Source organism: Coturnix japonica, chromosome 3 (assembly GCF_001577835.2).
Source record: "Coturnix japonica isolate 7356 chromosome 3, Coturnix japonica 2.1, whole genome shotgun sequence".
Lineage (NCBI taxonomy): Eukaryota > Metazoa > Chordata > Aves > Galliformes > Phasianidae > Coturnix > Coturnix japonica.
The window spans coordinates 38,149,252-38,167,502 of NC_029518.1; the positions used below are offsets into that span (position 1 = coordinate 38,149,252).

Consider the following 18,251-nt stretch of genomic DNA (forward strand, 5'->3'; position numbering starts at 1 on the left):
AAATGCTCCCCGAAGTAAGCTTTTATGTTCAGCTTTGTTATAATCCATCAATCACTGGATAGTTTTATGCAACAGAGCAAAGCTCCATTCCCTTTCCATACTTCATTACCGAATCTTTCCATGACAGGTAAATATTCAAGTCTATGGGCATGTTCAAAGTGACACTTTGTACATATAAGGACAGCTCATGTATTTTTCCTATTATTCTGTATTTAAAAATCACACCTCCAGACCCCAAAACAGGAACTGTATGCACCAGGTCATGAGGCATTTCTTTTTCATTTTTAATGGAATGCTGTACTGTTTGTGATACACAAAGGAACTGACACTTTCAGTGGCCACTGCAGTTCTCTCAGAGGTTCAATCTAAGTTAATGACATCACGTAGCCAAGTGAAATCAGGACAGTCACACTGTGACTTCTGTTACACAATGCTTGACTACATCTAATCTGTAAAAGATTTTGCGTCAGGATGAATGAAATCTACCCAAACTGCACCCCTTATGATTTAACTCCTTTTTGACCTTTGCTTACAATGAAAACAATGAAAGAAAAAAAGAGGGACGTACCGAACATCTGGCATTTCTGAAGCGAACAGTAAACTCTGTAGTCATCTTGCAGAGATTCAATTCCTGCAGTCTAGACAATACTAAAAACAGAAGTTTGTAGTTATTAGTTAGCTCTTGTCTATAATCAAACTCAACTATCCAAGAATACATTGTTTCCTGGAAAGGAAGCCTGGTTTTGCATGAAATATTTCTTCAGTGACAATTACTATGCTAAAATGCATAGCAAACATTTGTCATCTACAGGAGTGTTCTAAGCCTTCTGAAGAGCTAAATGATAGATAACCCAAATAAGAACATTGTCAAAACTTTAAGTGTCTTTCTCAGACAATTCCTTCCCTGTTCACAAAGCTATCTGGGAAACGATAGAAGAAGTAACAGCAGACATGAACATTCCCACCTCCTGGGACTCTAGTTGTTCATTCTAACCCACAGATGAGGTTGAGTACACAACTGTCCTTAAGGGAGGTGTCAAATGCAGAATACCAAGCAAGACAGTTTAAATGTACTATAAAACAAGCATTCAAGAGCTAAACTTGTCAGTCATCTTTAAATAACTCAATTGAACTAAACAAGGCAACATTTTGCCAATAAAGGTAGTATGCTTTTCCCCCCCACTCTGCTGACTCATAAGGTATCTGACAACTCAGACCGATACCCAAAAACTCAGACTTTATGAATCAATATGAGAAATGGCAGGATCCACTGTGCTTAAAAGAAACTTAAGACACACACACACACACACACACAGCTGCAGACTAGACTCACTCTGGAAAGGAAAACAAATGAAAAAACCTTCTTCAATAAAACCCCCCAAACTTCCTAAACATTAAGACTATTTTTTTTTCCTCATTCAATGAGTCTCAAAATTACAATTTAGCCAGCATAATTGCTTTATTTTGCAAGTTATTATACACAATTCAGCAAAACCTCACGGGAGACTTACCACTTTTTGGCATTTCCTTAAACAAGAATCAAAGTGCAAGGTCTCCAATCAGTCCCCAAGGAAAGAGAAAACACTTTGCTGTTAATGGAAGTCATGGTAACATTTAAAGTAGCTAATTAGTTAAAGGCCACATCTCCATATGCAATTAAAAATAATTTAATAAAGTTTTAGCTTCTTTTGGTATGACAGATTGCAAGATATCCTACAGCTAACAGGTAACAAAACCATGTTTTCTCAAGACAGAAAAAAAAACGCAAATGGCGCTGTCTCTACATTATTCCACACACCTTAAAAATGAACGTCGGCAATTAATTGTTCCCATGTGTTCTAGTTGAATTTTACATCCTTCAGACATGTTATTGCTCTCTTTAAAAAGATTTCAATCAGAAAAAAGCTTTTTAACATATAGTATCTTGAGACATGGGCTCCTCCATAGTTCAAGTAATTTTTACACACGATATGTTATTTCTTACAATATCAATGTTATCTGAAGCCTATGGCACATTAATTTTCGGGGTAAAAAAAAGTTCTCCTGTGTTAAGCTGCTACAACATGGCACAAAGTCAGAAGTTAAAGGTGACTAAATATTTTGGTGCTTTTTGCTGGCTTATTTTGGGGCGCACATAAATAAAAGGCACAACTTTTCCCCTCTATTCTCATTATTTATGTACTACAAAAGCCTAACTTTCCAGCACTGCTCCATGCCTGCTGGTCCAGTGCGAGAAAGATCCAAGTCAGCATCCAAGGCTAGTAGCAGCTCTATTTACTTAACCAATGGCTTTAGTTTAGTATGCTACTTCTGAGGTGGCCACTGATGAGAGGCCAGCAGTTTTCCTGGAAAAAGAAAATAACAAAGTGTTGAAAAAAAGATAAGTTATTTATATTCATGTACACATATATTTTCCAAATGCGTTCACAATGTTCAGAAAGTGCACATTTTGAAGTCTTGTTTCAGTACTATAAATGTCCACAACCAATATATTACAGCAGCGCCATGCACAATGGCATCGTTATGGAACTGTCACTGTTTCCGTCATTGACTCTGTTTTGGAAGAATATAATGAATACACCGAAATTTGCTCTTAGCTAGAACTTAGCACGGATAACGTCTTCAGTATGGTGTTTCAAATATCTGAATTTATTTCTCCATGGCAATCAGTATCTGAAAAACAGATGCTTAGTGGTTCCACTTCTTAGCGCTCATTTTTGCGCTGCGAGGATTTTCATGAATAGAAATGAGTTTACAGCAAGGGAAGAGCCCTCAATAAGAGCAGCTCCACAAACCTTTTCCACACTGTTAAAAACCTAAAAAATATATATATATTTAACGATTTGCGGATCCTTACGTAATCGATGTTCGTGATTTAACAACCAATAACACTAATGAAATTATCATACATAAAAACAGCTTAGGTCTTAACATCAATGGTCTGACAAACATATTTAAACAAGAATATTCAGAGTTAAGATTAGTACTAAATTTAGCTCCTAAACTTAGCTAAATTTAGATATGCTCAACTTGATACGTCTTTCTAAAAAGTCCAACTTTCAAAAAAGTCTGAAAAAACAGTAGTTTCAAGTAAGTCTGGAGCGCTTAGGTATTGTGGCTAGATTTACTATGAGTATGTATAACACGTTGACTGGACAAAACTGTTAAAAAGAAGCAGAAGTTGAAGCACTATCTCTGAAGGTTCTTGCTTTGGTTATCATTAAAAACGTTTCAAACTGTTACAGTAACAGTGCAAGTTCATTATAAAGCCACATGACTCCATGTAGATGTTTCCTTGTAGACTGCTTTTTATTATGCCCACTGCCAGCAATGGACATTCTGCTTGGAAAATCCAACTCCTGCTGTAAAAGGTTTGGCTGAACCAAATGAAAAAAGTAATTCCAGTATCAGATTCAAATGGGAACACGTCATTTCGTTTACGTCTTGTAAAGAAGCCCTCTCCACCTCCAGTCTTTATTAAACAAGGCACAAATAGGGAGTGGACGTTCCAGCAAAAAGTGATTGTCTGAATTTAACAGTCCACAGTCGTCTTCTAGTCCAGCACAATGAAACGTTTTTGCTGTCCAATTCTATGCTACATCTTCTAGATAATCTGCAACATCACTGAACTGAGAAATGGTATGGTCTTGTGTGATGTCTTCAAGCTAGAAAACAAATGAAAACACAAGCTCAGAAATTATAGAAAAAAAAAAAAAAAGCATTATTTCACAAAATCTTTCACATCCTTTCACTGGGACTTCAACTCATTCTAGAGGTGCATAGCTAGATCTTGAAATAAAGGATAAGGTCTCCACATGCTGGATACTAAACCAGTAGCAAATCTGTTTTATGTAAAAGAGTGAATAGTGCTAACAAACAACTTTTGTTGTTGTTGTTAAATCAGTATAATACCTAAATTGACAGGAATGCAACGTGTAAAAATAAAGAACACAACAAATAACTAAGAAATAACTTAGGAACCCATGATAGCAAAACATTCCTTCATAGGAGGTTAAAAATGTAAAGAACAAACTTAAAAGAATCATACTTTATCACTGGCATTCAAGTCTTCTGTTTCCACCGAAATTTCATCTATTTCTTCACCAATACTGATATCACTTTTCTCTGAGCGATGGCTTGTACTAAGAAGAAAAAGAATTAGAACTTTCATTTCAAACGTCCAAGCATTACATTTATATTTATAGCAAGTTAAATGCAAAGTTAGTTAGAAACCCATAATAACTAAAGGCCATCTACCTAGAAGGAGCCATGCTAAATACTAGCTTATGCCTCAGTCATACAGTTTACAATATTAATATCTTGATTAAAAGGATGAAGCTCTTAAATATTTATTACTGACTACTCATGATGCTTTTCTTTTTCTTTTAATGGAATAATTGCCTAATACCATTAATTAAGCATTAAAAAATCCCCAAGTGCGCAGTTTAGGAAAAGAAAAACCTTCAGTTAATAAGCAACTTAGAGAGTATCTTAAAGTTAATATCAGGCTTTTAATGGACTCATTAAGACCTACACCAAAGCAATGCATTTTGCTCTTTTTTTGCTTCCTTAAAAGGATTTCTAACTATATTTACTAACAAATAGAAGTTTAGAGGAGTTCAGAGATACTTGCAGGGTCCAGCAATAGTGACTAGCTGGAATATGAGTTCATCAAAGTATGTCACCGAATACGTTTATAATGTATGAAATACTGTGCTCCTGCAACATCATCTCCCTTACCTGTTGAAGTCATCAGCGTACTCATCATCATCTCCATTTCCTAAACAATTTTTGGAAGGAATTAATAAAAAGAACTTTATTTTTCAGAAAATGCAAATGAAGAATCAAAATTTTTTTGGTTATTTATATATATATTTTAAAAAAAGGATTAAAATCTTCTCCTTTCTTAGGAACCTACACGACAAAATACATCATCTGATATTAGAAAAGTACAAATGGAATAAGTCAAATTTTTACTGCATGTATAAAAATAATGATCTGCATATGAAACTCAAAAGTTTTCACTTCACCGTATTTCTTCTGATCTGATCTTGCTCCTAACTCCAGTAGGTGTCACAGTGTTTTCCAACAAAATAACAGAAAACGAAGATCCTCTTTCAATATGGGTATTTCATTTTCTCAGATTCCTCTAGGAGGCAGGGCTAGAGCTTTGAGTTGAAAATGTCCAAGCTAAATCACGCTTAGTTGTTACTTACCTAATCCTAAAGATCCCAGTTTTGCATTCACCAACCGCAGGTCTTTCAAAACAGAGTTTCTATTTAAATCTGCAGGAAAACCAAACCATAAAAGAAATTTGGCTTGTGACTTCAATAAGTTCCCACTTGCACAATCTATAGTAACCATTATATTGTAATATACTATAAGTATCACATTCAACTTTCATGTCTGAACTGTGCTAACATTTAAAGACATAAACAACAATAGACAATCTCCCAGCATTCAAGAGTCCTTTGCAAATCTCCCTAGATATCTCTACAGAATTGACGCAGATAACATAGTACACGTTGGAAATGAGCAGTAGGATTTTAAACTCTTGTAAACTGCTTTACACAGAAAACTGAAGTAGGTATTTCATGCTACAAAATACAAAAAGTGTCAATCTGGCAAAAAAAATCCCAGCATGCTATCAGTCAGAAATGAGCATTAAAAAAAGCACATTCCAAACAGATGGTGTCCACATACAGGCGACTTATTTCCCACAACATAACGAATAGTCTGTGTGTAGGGATATATCTCCTACATTCATCAAAACACAAAAAGATGTGAAAACTTACCATCGGGCTCCTTTAGAGAAGGTGCAGCAGTCAGAGAACTTAACCCACTTTTCAGAGGTGGTGCATCAGAAAGGGATGCTAGACCTCCTGCTTTATTTGAGTCAGTTTTCCTGAAACAAACCAAAGAAGTATTCCACAGAGCTGTAAAAATGCAAATAAGTGACTTTCTAAAGTCACTTTCTAAATCATTTGAACCTATTTCATGGCATTGCAACAGAATCACAGAATCATAGGGGTTGGAAGAGACCTCCAGAGATCGAGTCCAACCCCCCTTCCAAAGCAGGTTCCCTACACCAGGTCACACAGGTAGGTGTCCAGGTGGGTCTTGAATATCTCCAGAGAAGGAGACTCCACAACCCCCCTGGGCAGCCTGTTCCAGTGCTCCATCACCCTCACCGTAAAGAAGTTCTCGCACAAATTTGTGCGGAACTTCCTAAACCATGTGTTACGATGGATAGATTTTGGTTAACAGCCAATTGACACTCTTGAATAAGGAAGAGCAATTGCACCAATAATTCCAATTACAAAAAGGAAAAGTGAATTCATACAGTAGGGAAATTTGTAACATAATATTTCCTCCAGAAAAATCACTGCCTTCCGTGAAAAAATAAATAAATCTCTGTTCCTTACACTTATCCAGTGAAAAACAAATAACAAGCAATCTGTTTCTTAGAGTCCAATATCTAATTAGAAAGAAACAGCAAAAGAAGATCATGAAATGATGTTCCAGCTTTTCTCAGTAGATAGTTAAAGCTCTAAAATAACCACATCTCTGAGCAGAATAACCATAGGTAAGTTGTACACTTTTGTAACAAAACTGTTGTACAATTCAATTACTGAAAAATACCATTTGAAGCAAGAACCAGTGATCAGATCTGGCCACAGAAAAAAACAACTTGTTGAAAACAGAACCACACACAAAAAGTATTGTGGTGTGAAGAGGAAACCCTCAGTGGTGAGGAAGCGTTACTTAGGCTTACAGTTAACATATTTGCCAGATATTTTGTATTCCTTACAAAGTTATACAAATATCTAAAGCACCACCCTTCTCATTTTTCACGTCTTTTAGTGTTGATCACAACAGCATCTCTGCTGCAACAAGAAACACCTGTAACTCATGCATGTTCATTCCACAAAAGAAATACGTTGGGGACGTCATGTGGCGTAGCTGACACACCTCAGAGTGATACAGGTTTTTCTCTCTGGTACATTCAAGAGATCAGAGACATGCATTTCAGAAACCAAACAGTTCACTTGCATTTACAAAGGGTGAGCAATCAAATGTCAGCTAGCTCCTGAAGGTGTGCAAGCATACTGAGCACAAAAGAAACCTGTGTCTCTCCACACCACTTACCAGCCATAAGTTCTTTCTGGTTTGGGTATAGGATCATCAAAAAAAGAATCTCCCTCTATATCATCTTCATCCACACCTGGATCACTTTTTTCTTTGGTATTTAAGTCTTTGTTTTGCAACTGAGGATCTAGTTTTGTTTCATTAGGCAGAAAATGAATGCTTCTTTTGCTGGCATCCCCTGAAGAGACACTTGTATCACTTTGAGTAGCTTCAGTAACCTTGGGAGATAAAGAAAACAGACCTGACTGTAAGAAAAGGTAATTTCTCTTCAAGAAAGCCCATATAAAATGCTTTTATTTCTTAAAACACTGTAAGCAGTAGTATACACATAGCATATTAACCAAACACTGCTTCTTTAAAAGTCCTTTAGATGTTATTAGTACTTCTCTGTACCCATCAGAAATCATGCAACAGAAAAAATCTGTTTTTAAACCACTTTAGAAAAATCTTGTTTGTTATTGTCTGTTAAGATAAGTTTGTTCTATCCTTTGGTTTTATATCTAGATGAACCCCACTAAAAGAGCAATCCTTTTTGAAAGATGATCATCAAATGAAGAAATCTACATACGTGCTACTTCTTAAGTTCTAGCTTCAGAGATATTTTAAAAGCATGTGACTTGATTTTTTTTATTAGTTTTACTTTGAATTAAAGTCAACAGTTCCAAAATAATCAATTTAAACTCATGTAAATAACATCATCTTTAAAAAAAAAAAAAAAAAAAAAAAAAAAGTAAAGAAATACTTTTAACCTATCTTCAAAAATATTTCCATTTTCATGCAAAAGAAAGCTTGCCCTATGCTGTAATTTCTCTAAGAGAATACAAATGTGAATTGTGTAGTTGAAATGGTTTGGAACATGACAAGCCACAGAGGCTCATATCCTGACTCAATTTTCAGTGATAGACCTGCTTACCTGAGAATGTCTTAAAACCAAGCTGAAAAAAACATCAAATGGCCATCTATGAAGTAAAACAGTGTTCCAAGCAGCAAATGTAACACGACTGCAGGTAATCAGTATTTGGAGGGGAAAAAACGGTACAAACAGGGCATCTAAGAATAAGTAACTTTCAGTCTTCCAATCAAGCTCATGGCTCAGTTCTATAAATACTCATGCTCTTAAGGACTGCTCTATATATAGTACAATCAGGTAATACAAATCAGCTCCTATCCTTGCAAATCTTGTGGCCCAGTGATCAACATTTAAATTTATGTAGATATCATCTTTGTGCAACAAAATGAAAATGAAAGCAATGAGAAGATCTATTTAATTTACAAACTCTACACACCAACAATAGCAATAATTTTGAAACAAAACCAATAATGTTGTTTGTTCCAAATAAGCAGCACACAGGCTGCACTGACCAAAGGTGGTTTTGTGGGATGTTTCTGTTTTGATTTTGTTTAAAAATCAGCCATTATCTTTCACTTAAAAGGCTACAGTACAGTTTTTCAAACCACAAGCCATGAAACTTTAAAGAAGTCATTTTATCTCAGTCACAGAACTATATTCAATTGTTGGCAGTAACTCTGCTCTTTCAAGGCAAGAAAAATACCTGTAAGTGGCAGTTCCAATACTTTTCTAATTTGCTGTCCCCAAGGCACAGGCTGCTTAAAATTAAGATCTTAGAGATATCCTGACCAGAGCAAAAGAGACATTACAGGCCGTTTTCACTTCTCTCCCTCATCCCGAGGGAATGAGCAGCTGCTACCTTGTGTGAGACACTGGAAGCTTAACAGTTGGTGTTTGCTGGAGTTCATCTATCCAAAAGCTTTGCTTAAGTGGAATAATCACTTTCAAATTGTAGTGATAGCCTAGACACAGCTAACAGTTCAATGAGTAATCCGTCTACCTTTAGTAGATGTTGTTAATAAGGTAAGTCAGTGTGGATTCACACTTGCACTTAAATAAATGTCACTCTTGCTGCTGCCAAAAGCTGTGGTCTTGACCTCTTCCTGTATGATCCCTACTGATAACTTTCAATTGCTGAGTCACAGTACAAGCCAATTCAGCTCTACTTCTTGAGAACTTCCTTTCATAACTGAAAATAAATTTTTAAAAATAAACATAATTTTCTAATCTAAAAAAAACCACACCAGCACCAAAAAAACCTTACGATTTTACACTTTCTGCTTGCTTGTCTCCTTCCATCTACCCCTAATTAACAAGAGTCAGGCTGGCTAGCTGCAACCACTACCAAATAGGTACAAGCTACCAACTGCCTTGCAAAAATCTCAATCAAAGATGAACAAATTAGTAAAACTCAATTCTTAATCACTTCCCTCTTCCAAACAGATCAAATAATAATGCCTGTGCAGTGTTATATTTCTCAGCTTTCAGTGACATGTTAGAAAGCTTCAAACTTATAACATGCTCCAATTATACCAGTTAACAAACTTGAGTCATTTTTTGTTGTTGGATAGTTACTATAAACAAGTGATTGTGCCCCTACCAGTTCCATACATTTAAGTATTTAAGTACGTTTAAGTAAATGCCATTGTACCACAAGAGTCCACTGCTTCGCTTCTCCTCTACACTTCTTCACAACATACAAACCATCTTACCTTACTCGGTATGGGGTGCGTATTTGATCTTTCATCAGATGATTTTGATGTGGAACATAAGCCATCACTTAGAACTGGGGCAACCTAAAAATGTTCCACATTAATACTTATTAGAAATACATCGAATCATGTCATAACATCATCCAACAGAAACAAGACTACTGTTCCTGCTCACACTGTATGCAAGCTGTGACACTATGCTGCTGACTTAGGAAGACTATGACAACCACTTCCGAATTGGTTGATGGACTAACTGTATCTTGGGTGCAAGGGATTTTTTTCAAACCACAGTCACAACAGACACTAATAAAATAGTATTGGTTGGATTTCATTAATTAAATTAGCAACTAGTATATACTCCATTAAAACAGCATTCTCAATGCCTTAATATATTTCAGTGCTTTCATATTTTTTAAAAATATTCATTTTAAGACAGCTATAAAGCTTTAAAAAAAACAATTCTAATTTTACTAAGACCTGAAAAATGCAGAAGTACAAAGATACAATAGATAATCATTAAAGGTGTTAACTAATCACAGTAGAAATGAGGAAAAAAAAGGTAGAGTGTCGTGTGTCATTTTTTGGGGTTCACCCTATGCTCGTACATTGTGTCAGGATGTCAGGATAGGATTTAAGGGGTAGCATGAACAGTAACTTCCACCATTGTTTTCTGAAGAATTATGTTGAAACATTTTCCCATTATACTAGCTTGAAAGGCTTAAAACAATTTAAGTGTTTTTCAGTTCATTTGTCATCTCTGAAATAAAAATAAAGGATTATGAAGAAAGAAATTACATTAACTGGACTTACTTCTTCATTGCTTGATATCTTTTTCTGCTGACATTTCCTAACAACCTCCAATAATATGGGACCACCCGCAGTACCTTCTTCTGTAATTCCCAAATCTCGAGCTAAGGTTTCTCGATCATCCAGGCCATTTAGCTGTGAGGAAAAAAAAATCAAAAAAGAAATTACAACACAAAAGAAACTATCAGGAAACAGTATATACTTTGTACAAAATCCTAAAGTTTGTTGGTTGTATTTAATAGAGCAATAATCTCAGTAACCGGTGATTACTGAAGACTTCCTGTTGCATGTGGAATAAAGACCTAGCAGTTATGATATCATTTACTTTTGATCTGCGCATGAATTTCATCACTGATCAACTGAAGTTCTTTTAAATACAAGAACACCAGCCAAGCACACCAAAACAAGGAGGATAAAAAGACAGTGCTCAGAGAGGGACTAGTACAGGAAAATAGAGTAAAATCTTTCAGCACAATTCACAGCAGTCTTGGTCAACTTTTGAAATACATCAAACACTGACTCTTGAAAGGCAATAATCATCCATATAGGCATGTTTAAACCTGTCTTTATGGCAGAGCATATCTTTTACATGCTAAATATTAAAAATAAAAACAAACACAAGCAACTGTCATGCACTCCAAAGGATCAGCATAACACAGAAACAAAAACCAGTTTCTCTTACTGTGCTCGATTCAGGCTGAAAAACAGCCAGCGTAAAATCAAGATTGAAAAATCGTAGAAATTCTGCAACAAGACCTGCCACCAAACGACCTACAACACAAAAAATGTTAAAGATGTAAAAATTAAGTAGAAATATATCAGACAAACAATTCTTATTTCAACATTATAATACATGCATGGTTTCAAGATGAACAACTACACTGAGTCAACACTTCTACAAACATCATTTAGACATTCAAACTATCATCACACAGTTGACTAGCTGCAAGTTCACATCATACCCAACTCAGAATTTGTGTACCAGTTCTCAGCCATTTTAACTTATTTAAAGTCAGAAATAGTGCATGGGAAAAAAGGAATTGTGTCCAAAATTCAAGTTTAAAGATTGAGGTTTCTCTTTGTTTTGGCTCCGCTTTCATCTGTTCTGATCTTTTAAAAACATGACTTTGCCATTTTTCTTATGTGTGGTCGCTACTGTACCTCTACAATCTGTTTTCACCATTAACTGCCTAGAGTAGCTTTACTCATCATGAAATATTAACTTAAATATACTAGTCACCTCAGTTAAAAATAAGACTTCAGAGACATTAACTTAAAAATTCTAGATCATACTCTATTCCAAAGCCAGTTGTAAGAACTGCTTTTATTTGATGGGAATAAAGGCATTCTTTATGTCACGGAAGATTCAATCCATTATTTGTTGTTCTTTTTAATTTTGAGACGTGGTAACCAGAACTTACCATCTTTTGTACTCAAAAATTTCTTCAAGCTTTCATTTACCAGGGGTGCTTTGTTCTGTCAAAAAGCAAAAAGCAAATGTTAATTAACAACATCCTTGAGCTATTAAGAAGTTAAAAACAAAATAGTAAAATAAATAAGTAAATAAATCACAACAGTTTGGTGTTTTGATGTACACTCATACATACAGCACATGGTACGTGCCATTCACCTCTCTGAATCCTACTTCTTAATCATTCTTAATATGTGAAAACACCCTGGACAGGAACCTAACTAAATTTAAGGAAAGGATCTGTTAGAGGCAGCACTTATAAACAGTGATAGTTAACATACACACGAAAGTCCCTCACCAGTATTTAAAAGAACCAAACCAAAACAACTTTCCTAGTATTTAGGAATGGTACTACATCACTCTTCCATTATTTCTTCCTCAGCAATCTCATGTTACCTTTCTGACATATGGAGTCTCACGCCATAGAATAATTACTCATGCTTCCCATCATTACCACTGTCACAATAACATCTATTGCAGTTGTGCGTTCTTCCAGAAAGAGCACAACCAACAAAACAGCAGAGGAAAGGGGCAGCTTTCCATTCTTCATTTTCAAAATACACAGCCCAGACATACAGCATCTGCACCCTCTCTTCTCTAGGTCTAAAGAATAAACAGACACAGGAAAAAAGGCAATGCTGGCAGAAAAAGGGGTCACAAAACTTCTCAAAATCGACCACTATAATACCTTACATTTCAAAAGACTTTTTCTGATTGGATAAAGTTTCCAGCTGTCAATAGGACATTTATTAAAGTAGTACTTGGCAAGAAAAGATATTTAATTACCCTAGTCAAATGGACCCGAGCAACATAAAAGCAGCAGTGATAAACAGTTTCCTGTGAGCAGTTTTACAGTAAAGGTTATGTGAGACTTTGAATTTCTAAATACTGGAAAGATGACCTTTGTGAGGAGTTTTTTTTTAAGCTCTTACGCAGTGATAGTCATTTTCTCTTGTTACACTTCACAAATATAATAGGTAATAATAGGTAATAGGTAATAGTCTAGAGGGTTGGAAGGGACCTTAGAGATCACCGAGTCCAAACCCCAGGATTTGAGCCTCCTGTGCTGCAGAGTGGCACTTCGACCACTTGTGCCACAGGGGGGATTTGAACCCAGGGCCTCCGGTGTTGCAACACGGCATTCCTACCACTGCGCCACCGGGGCACACAAGTATTAAAGTAATACATAAAGTATTAAAGTAATTATTTTTAATTATACAGGAAGAACTGTCAGAAAGTCAAAACTGAAACACTTAAAATCATCTTACCTCTACTTTCTCTTGTTCTTCTAATGCCAAAAAAACAGCTGCTCGTAACTCTGCCTGCCAAGTAATAAAAAAATGAAATGGCATTTCTACAAGTGCTGCTTTACCTATGCAAATAGAATGCTAAGAGCCAGAAAGTATCTTAACATCTACTTGCTGCTCCTCCAACAACTTGGCATCAATTGTAAACAACATCGACACAATTAAGACATTTAGGTATACAAGCAATGTGACTTGAGGGTGAGAAAGCTTTCGGAGAAGCAATGGGGCAGAAGGAATTTGATACAAGACTTCCCAAATTCTTCATCCTCAAGAAAATTCTAAAACTCATAACCTCCCACTTGTTTCCCTTGGAAGTCAGAAATCCATCTTTTTGGGGAAGCTTTGAAACACCTACCCTTAATTTACAATTCTTTCATGAAACACAGACGTATAGCTCATGATTATAATTTCTTCAAAGCTTGTGCTAAATTATACAAATTCCTATGACCTGTCAGATCACACAAAGCAACAGAAATTCTCAAGGAAAAGAAAGCCTGACTCCAGTCATTTGAACACCTTAAATGAACAATATGCATTACATTTAACAAAGTACTCTGATTAAGAGTTAATTACAGTGGAAAACATTTTGAAGTGGCCAGCAGACAAACTGTGTGACCACAAAAGACGCTGCTACTCTGCATGTCATTTTCCTCAAGACCAAAGGAGAAAAAGGTTTTCAAAGACCAATTTGTATACCTAAAAATAAAAACAATTTGAAGAATGGTTGGATTTCCTCATGTACATTAGCAAAGCAAAATAAAACCAACAAAAAAAAGACAGGTTAAAAGTAATCCTCTTTGGATACATTTCTAAAAGAAAATAAGTCATGCAAAAAATGTAAGAAGGGTTCTCATAAGAAAAATTATAGGATGTCTCCCAGTTGTATGCAGTGCTCACTTAGACAGCTATCCCGTTTTTTCAGGGTGTTTTCCATTGTTGCCCAAGAAACATCTTATTCACAGCAGCAGTAAAGCAGAACAAAGCTTAGTATTGAACTTCCTCACCCTTGTCACAGAATCAGACAGAATCGCAGAATGACCCGGGTTGGAAGGGACCTCAAGGATCATGTAGTTCCAACCCCCCTGCCTGGCAGGGCCACCAAACATACACCTTTACTAAGATCAGGTTGCCAGGGCCCGTCCGACCCTGGTCTTGAACACCTCCAAGGACGGGGCATCCACAACCTCCCTGGGCAGCGCTGTTCCAGGGCCTAACCACTCTCCTAGGGAAGAACTTCCTCCAAATCACCAACCTAAATCTTCCTCTTTTAACTTAAAACCATTTCCCCTGTCTTGCTACTGTCAGCCCTTTCGAAGAGTTTTACTCCCCTCCTGGGAGTAAGTTCCTGTCCAGGTACTGAAAAAGGCTGCAATGAGGTCCCCCGCAAACCTTCTCTCTCCAGGCTGAACAAACCCAACCCCCTCAGCCTGTCCTCATAGGGGAGGTGCTCCAGCCCCCTGATCATCTTTGTGGCCCTCCTCTGGACCCTTCCCAAAATCTCCATGTCTTTTTTGTACTGAGGGCTCCACACCTGGACACAGTACTCCAGATGGGGCCTCACAAGTGCCAAGTAGAGAGGGACAATCACCTCCCTATCCTTGCTGACCACCCCTCTCCTGACGGAGCCCAGGATCCCATTTGCTTTCTGGGCTGCCAGAGTGCACTGCTGGCTCATGTTGAGTCTTTCGTCCATCAAGACCCCCAGGTCCTTCTCTTTCAGCTGCTCTCAAGGCTGCTCTTGTCCTTTCCAAGCCTTCGATAAAACAGCATTATGCTGTAAGCTGTACCAGGATTATGGTCTGTAAGTCAGGTCTTGACAGCTACACTGACTGCACATCTATCATCCTAGAATCCACTAAAGCCACAGGCTTCTTTCCCATCCTGCGTGCACCAAGTCTCAGTAGACACCTCTACAAACTTTTAGAAGACAAGAGCTCATATTAATTCAATATAAACCCACTACAACTTATGCTCCAAATACTGGATGAGAAAGCTGCATTAGGTTGTCCAAGATTGAGAAATGCCACAGGTCTCCCTTGCATCTCAGATTGTCAATAGTCATTTGAAGCTTTTAAATATCTCCCACTTGTAGATCCTAACATGTAGGTACGTAGCATGTCTCTAGAGTATTTTACTATAGGAAATAGAAACACACAAGCATAGAGTGATCAAGGTGTCTTGTAAGCAAGCAAACATAGCATCGAGCTGTCTAACCACTAACGATTACTCCAGACTTAGAAACTATAAGCACCTGTATCCAAAGCTTGTACCAAGCTGGAGACTGCAGCTTCATTACCTCTGTCCTGTCACTCCCCAACTGCAAGGTTACTACCCCTAAGAAGAACCAGTAATTTGTACCCTCATTCCTCATCCATTTAAGCGAAAAAAACTTTACCATAGCAGCCTTCATTGGCTAAGTCACTAAACTTGATGGCAGTGTAATTAAAGGAATTATTTTTTTAATAGTATTTTTACTTCATCTCACAACACATTATCAGCCAGCACCGCAGCTATGCAGGGTTTGAATCAAATTAGCAAGAATCAGCTGACCAAAGCATTAACAGTCACGAGACATTCATAATGCTTTTATTCCTCAGATGTGTCGAAACAGCAAGTTCTAAGGATGCTGTAAAATTTCAGGCAGCATAAACCTTTTTTTCCCCCCAGATGGAAAGATACAGATCAAACAAAATAACAAGGGAATGCTATGAAAGCACAGTGGTTGTTTTTCCTTATATGACAACCCAATGAAAGATGTCCATACTCATAGCTGGGGTGTTGGACTAGATTATCTACAGTAGGACTTCTAACCTCATCCATCTTGAAAAATGCCAGTACTCATTTACAAAAACAAAAGAAACAACCATTTGATAACAACAGAGTGTAGCTATGCTTACCTTAGTTTAACAAAAAGACGATGGCTTTGGTAACCCTACTCAAAACACAGTTATGTGAACTCGAACCCTTCATCTCCTTTTGGAATTTAAATAGGGATTATACATTTGAAATGCAAGAGCAACACATTAGTAATGATGGTGCATTGTTGTACAGTATCACAGGGTGACCTCATTGCAGCCTTTCAGTACCTGAAGGGAACTTACACCCAGGAGGGCAGTAAACTCTTCGAAAGGGCTGACAATATCAGGACACGGGGAAATGGTTTTAAGTTAAAAGAGGGAAGATTTAGGTTGGATGTTAGGGGGAAGTTCTTTACTAAGAGAGTGGTTAGGCCCTGGAACAGGCTGCCCAGGGAGGTTGTGGATGCCCCGTCCTTGGAGGTGTTCAAGACCAGGTTGGACGGGGCCCTGGGCAACCTGATCTAGTAAAGGTGTATGTTTGGTGGCCCTGCCAGGCAGGGGGGTTGGAACTACATGATCCTTGAGGTCCCTTCCAACCTGGGTCATTCTGTGATTCTGTGATCACAGGTAGCCAATACTCACTGGGCTTCTAAGTACAGACACAAGGATGTGCTCACTTCCATCAACCATTTCAGCTGTTCATATATTCCTGGAATACCAATCATGATTGTCCACTCATTAAAATGCTTCAAGTAGAATTCTGTGGATAAATGCCACCATTCTTAATTTGAAATCCAAGCTTCTTTTCTCCCCGATCTTACAATGAGATTCAACAGTTCTCATCCCTGATATCTGCGTGGCTCTTTGTTGTATGTAACAGTTATTGCTGAAAGCTTTGAGTGTGAATCCACAGAACCCAATTCTGTACCCTTGCTGACACAAGTCCAGGCTAAAGGCTTGCAAACCAACTACACTTCATCACAGAATCACAGAATGACCCGGGTTGGAAGGGACCTCAAGGATCATGTAGTTCCAACCCCCCTGCCTGGCAGGGCCACCAAACATACACCTTTACTAGATCAGGTTGCCCAGGGCCCCGTCCAACCTGGTCTTGAACACCTCCAAGGACGGGGCATCCACAACCTCCCTGGGCAGCCTGTTCCAGGGCCTAACCACTCTCCTAGTGAAGAACTTCCCCCTAACATCCAACCTAAATCTTCCCTCTTTCAACTTAAAGCCATTTCTCCTAGGAAACAGGGGATCACAACAGTCAATGCTTTTTAATACAGCATTAGTAGGCAGACAGCATACACAGGCCCTTCTTAGGTTCAGCCAATTTCCAAGACACAACTCCACCACCCTACACACCTATGTTTAAACAGCGAGCCTCGAGGCCTCCGGCTTAAGATAACCAAGCTGAAGATAACCAATAGCATCTTTTAGCGTGGAAGAGAAAGGAAATTCTGCGAGCTCCGTCCAGCTCGGCTCGGCGGGTTGGACAGCAGCAGGAAAGCAGCGCAGTGGCTTCGGCAGACACGCTGCACTCAATGCAAGAGAGGGCACAGCCGCCAGGCCGCTCTCCGCCGAGCAGCCCGTAGGCCAGGCCCGCAGCAGCTCTATTTCGCTGGACGCGGCTCCTCGCCAAGCCCCGGCCCGAGCGGGCTATAGGCAGCGCCGGGAGGGCGGGCGCCGCCGCCAGGCCGTGACAGCCGGGTGGGCCTGTACCGGCGCGAGGGGACGCAGCCTGCCGAGCACCCACACGCCCCGAGGTGTAGTAGCAGGGCCGGCACCGGCAGCGCAACCCGCACGGCACCGCGAGAGCGCTGCGCAACGAGGAGAGGCCTTCCCGTCGCACCTTGATTTTATTGAGCACCCCGCTGCTCTCCAGCGTCTGCACCAGCAGGTCCCGCAGCTCCGTGTCCTCCTCCGCCGCTGCCGCCGCCATCTTGTTTCTCCCTGACAACCGCCCAAACCGCGCTATCGGCGGGACGGGCCCGGCAGATTCGCCGCCGCCGCAGGAGGCACACACACACACACAGCGGCTGGTCCGAGGGCACGGGGCGCAGCGGGACAGAGGCTACCTACAAAAGCGAGCCCGGTAAGACGCAGCAGCGCCCCGGCCAACCGGCTCTTCTGCGGCCGCAGCACCGTGGAAAC

General features: G+C 38.8%; 1 protein-coding gene across 1 annotated transcript; it reads right to left on the reverse strand.

Annotated features, from left to right (window-relative positions):
• Positions 1–1,434: 1,434 nt before the first annotated feature.
• On the reverse strand, positions 1,435–18,240 carry CEP43 (centrosomal protein 43). Its single transcript, XM_015857985.2, has 12 exons — positions 17,950–18,240; positions 13,258–13,311; positions 11,940–11,994; positions 11,201–11,289; positions 10,522–10,653; positions 9,712–9,795; positions 7,150–7,367; positions 5,796–5,905; positions 5,217–5,285; positions 4,741–4,780; positions 4,049–4,142; positions 1,435–3,665 (listed from the first exon to the last, which is right to left on the reverse strand). The coding sequence occupies exons 1-12, from the start codon at positions 18,037–18,039 to the stop codon at positions 3,591–3,593; spliced, it is 1,110 nt and encodes a 369-aa protein (XP_015713471.1). The 5' UTR covers positions 18,040–18,240; the 3' UTR covers positions 1,435–3,590.
• Between the last annotated feature and the right edge of the window lie 11 nt (positions 18,241–18,251).

Bases quoted from the DNA above. Each gene is read 5' to 3' on its own strand.
- CEP43 (XM_015857985.2), bottom strand. From the start codon at position 18,039: ATGGCGGCGGCAGCGGCGGAGGAGGACACGGAGCTGCGGGACCTGCTG. The intron at 11,995-13,257 runs GTAAGATGATTT...GCTTTTTGACAG, and splicing joins AAGAACAAGAGAAAGTAGAG to AACAAAGCACCCCTGGTAAA. The intron at 7,368-9,711 runs GTAAGATGGTTT...TTATCTCCCAAG, and splicing joins CGCACCCCATACCGAGTAAG to GTTACTGAAGCTACTCAAAG.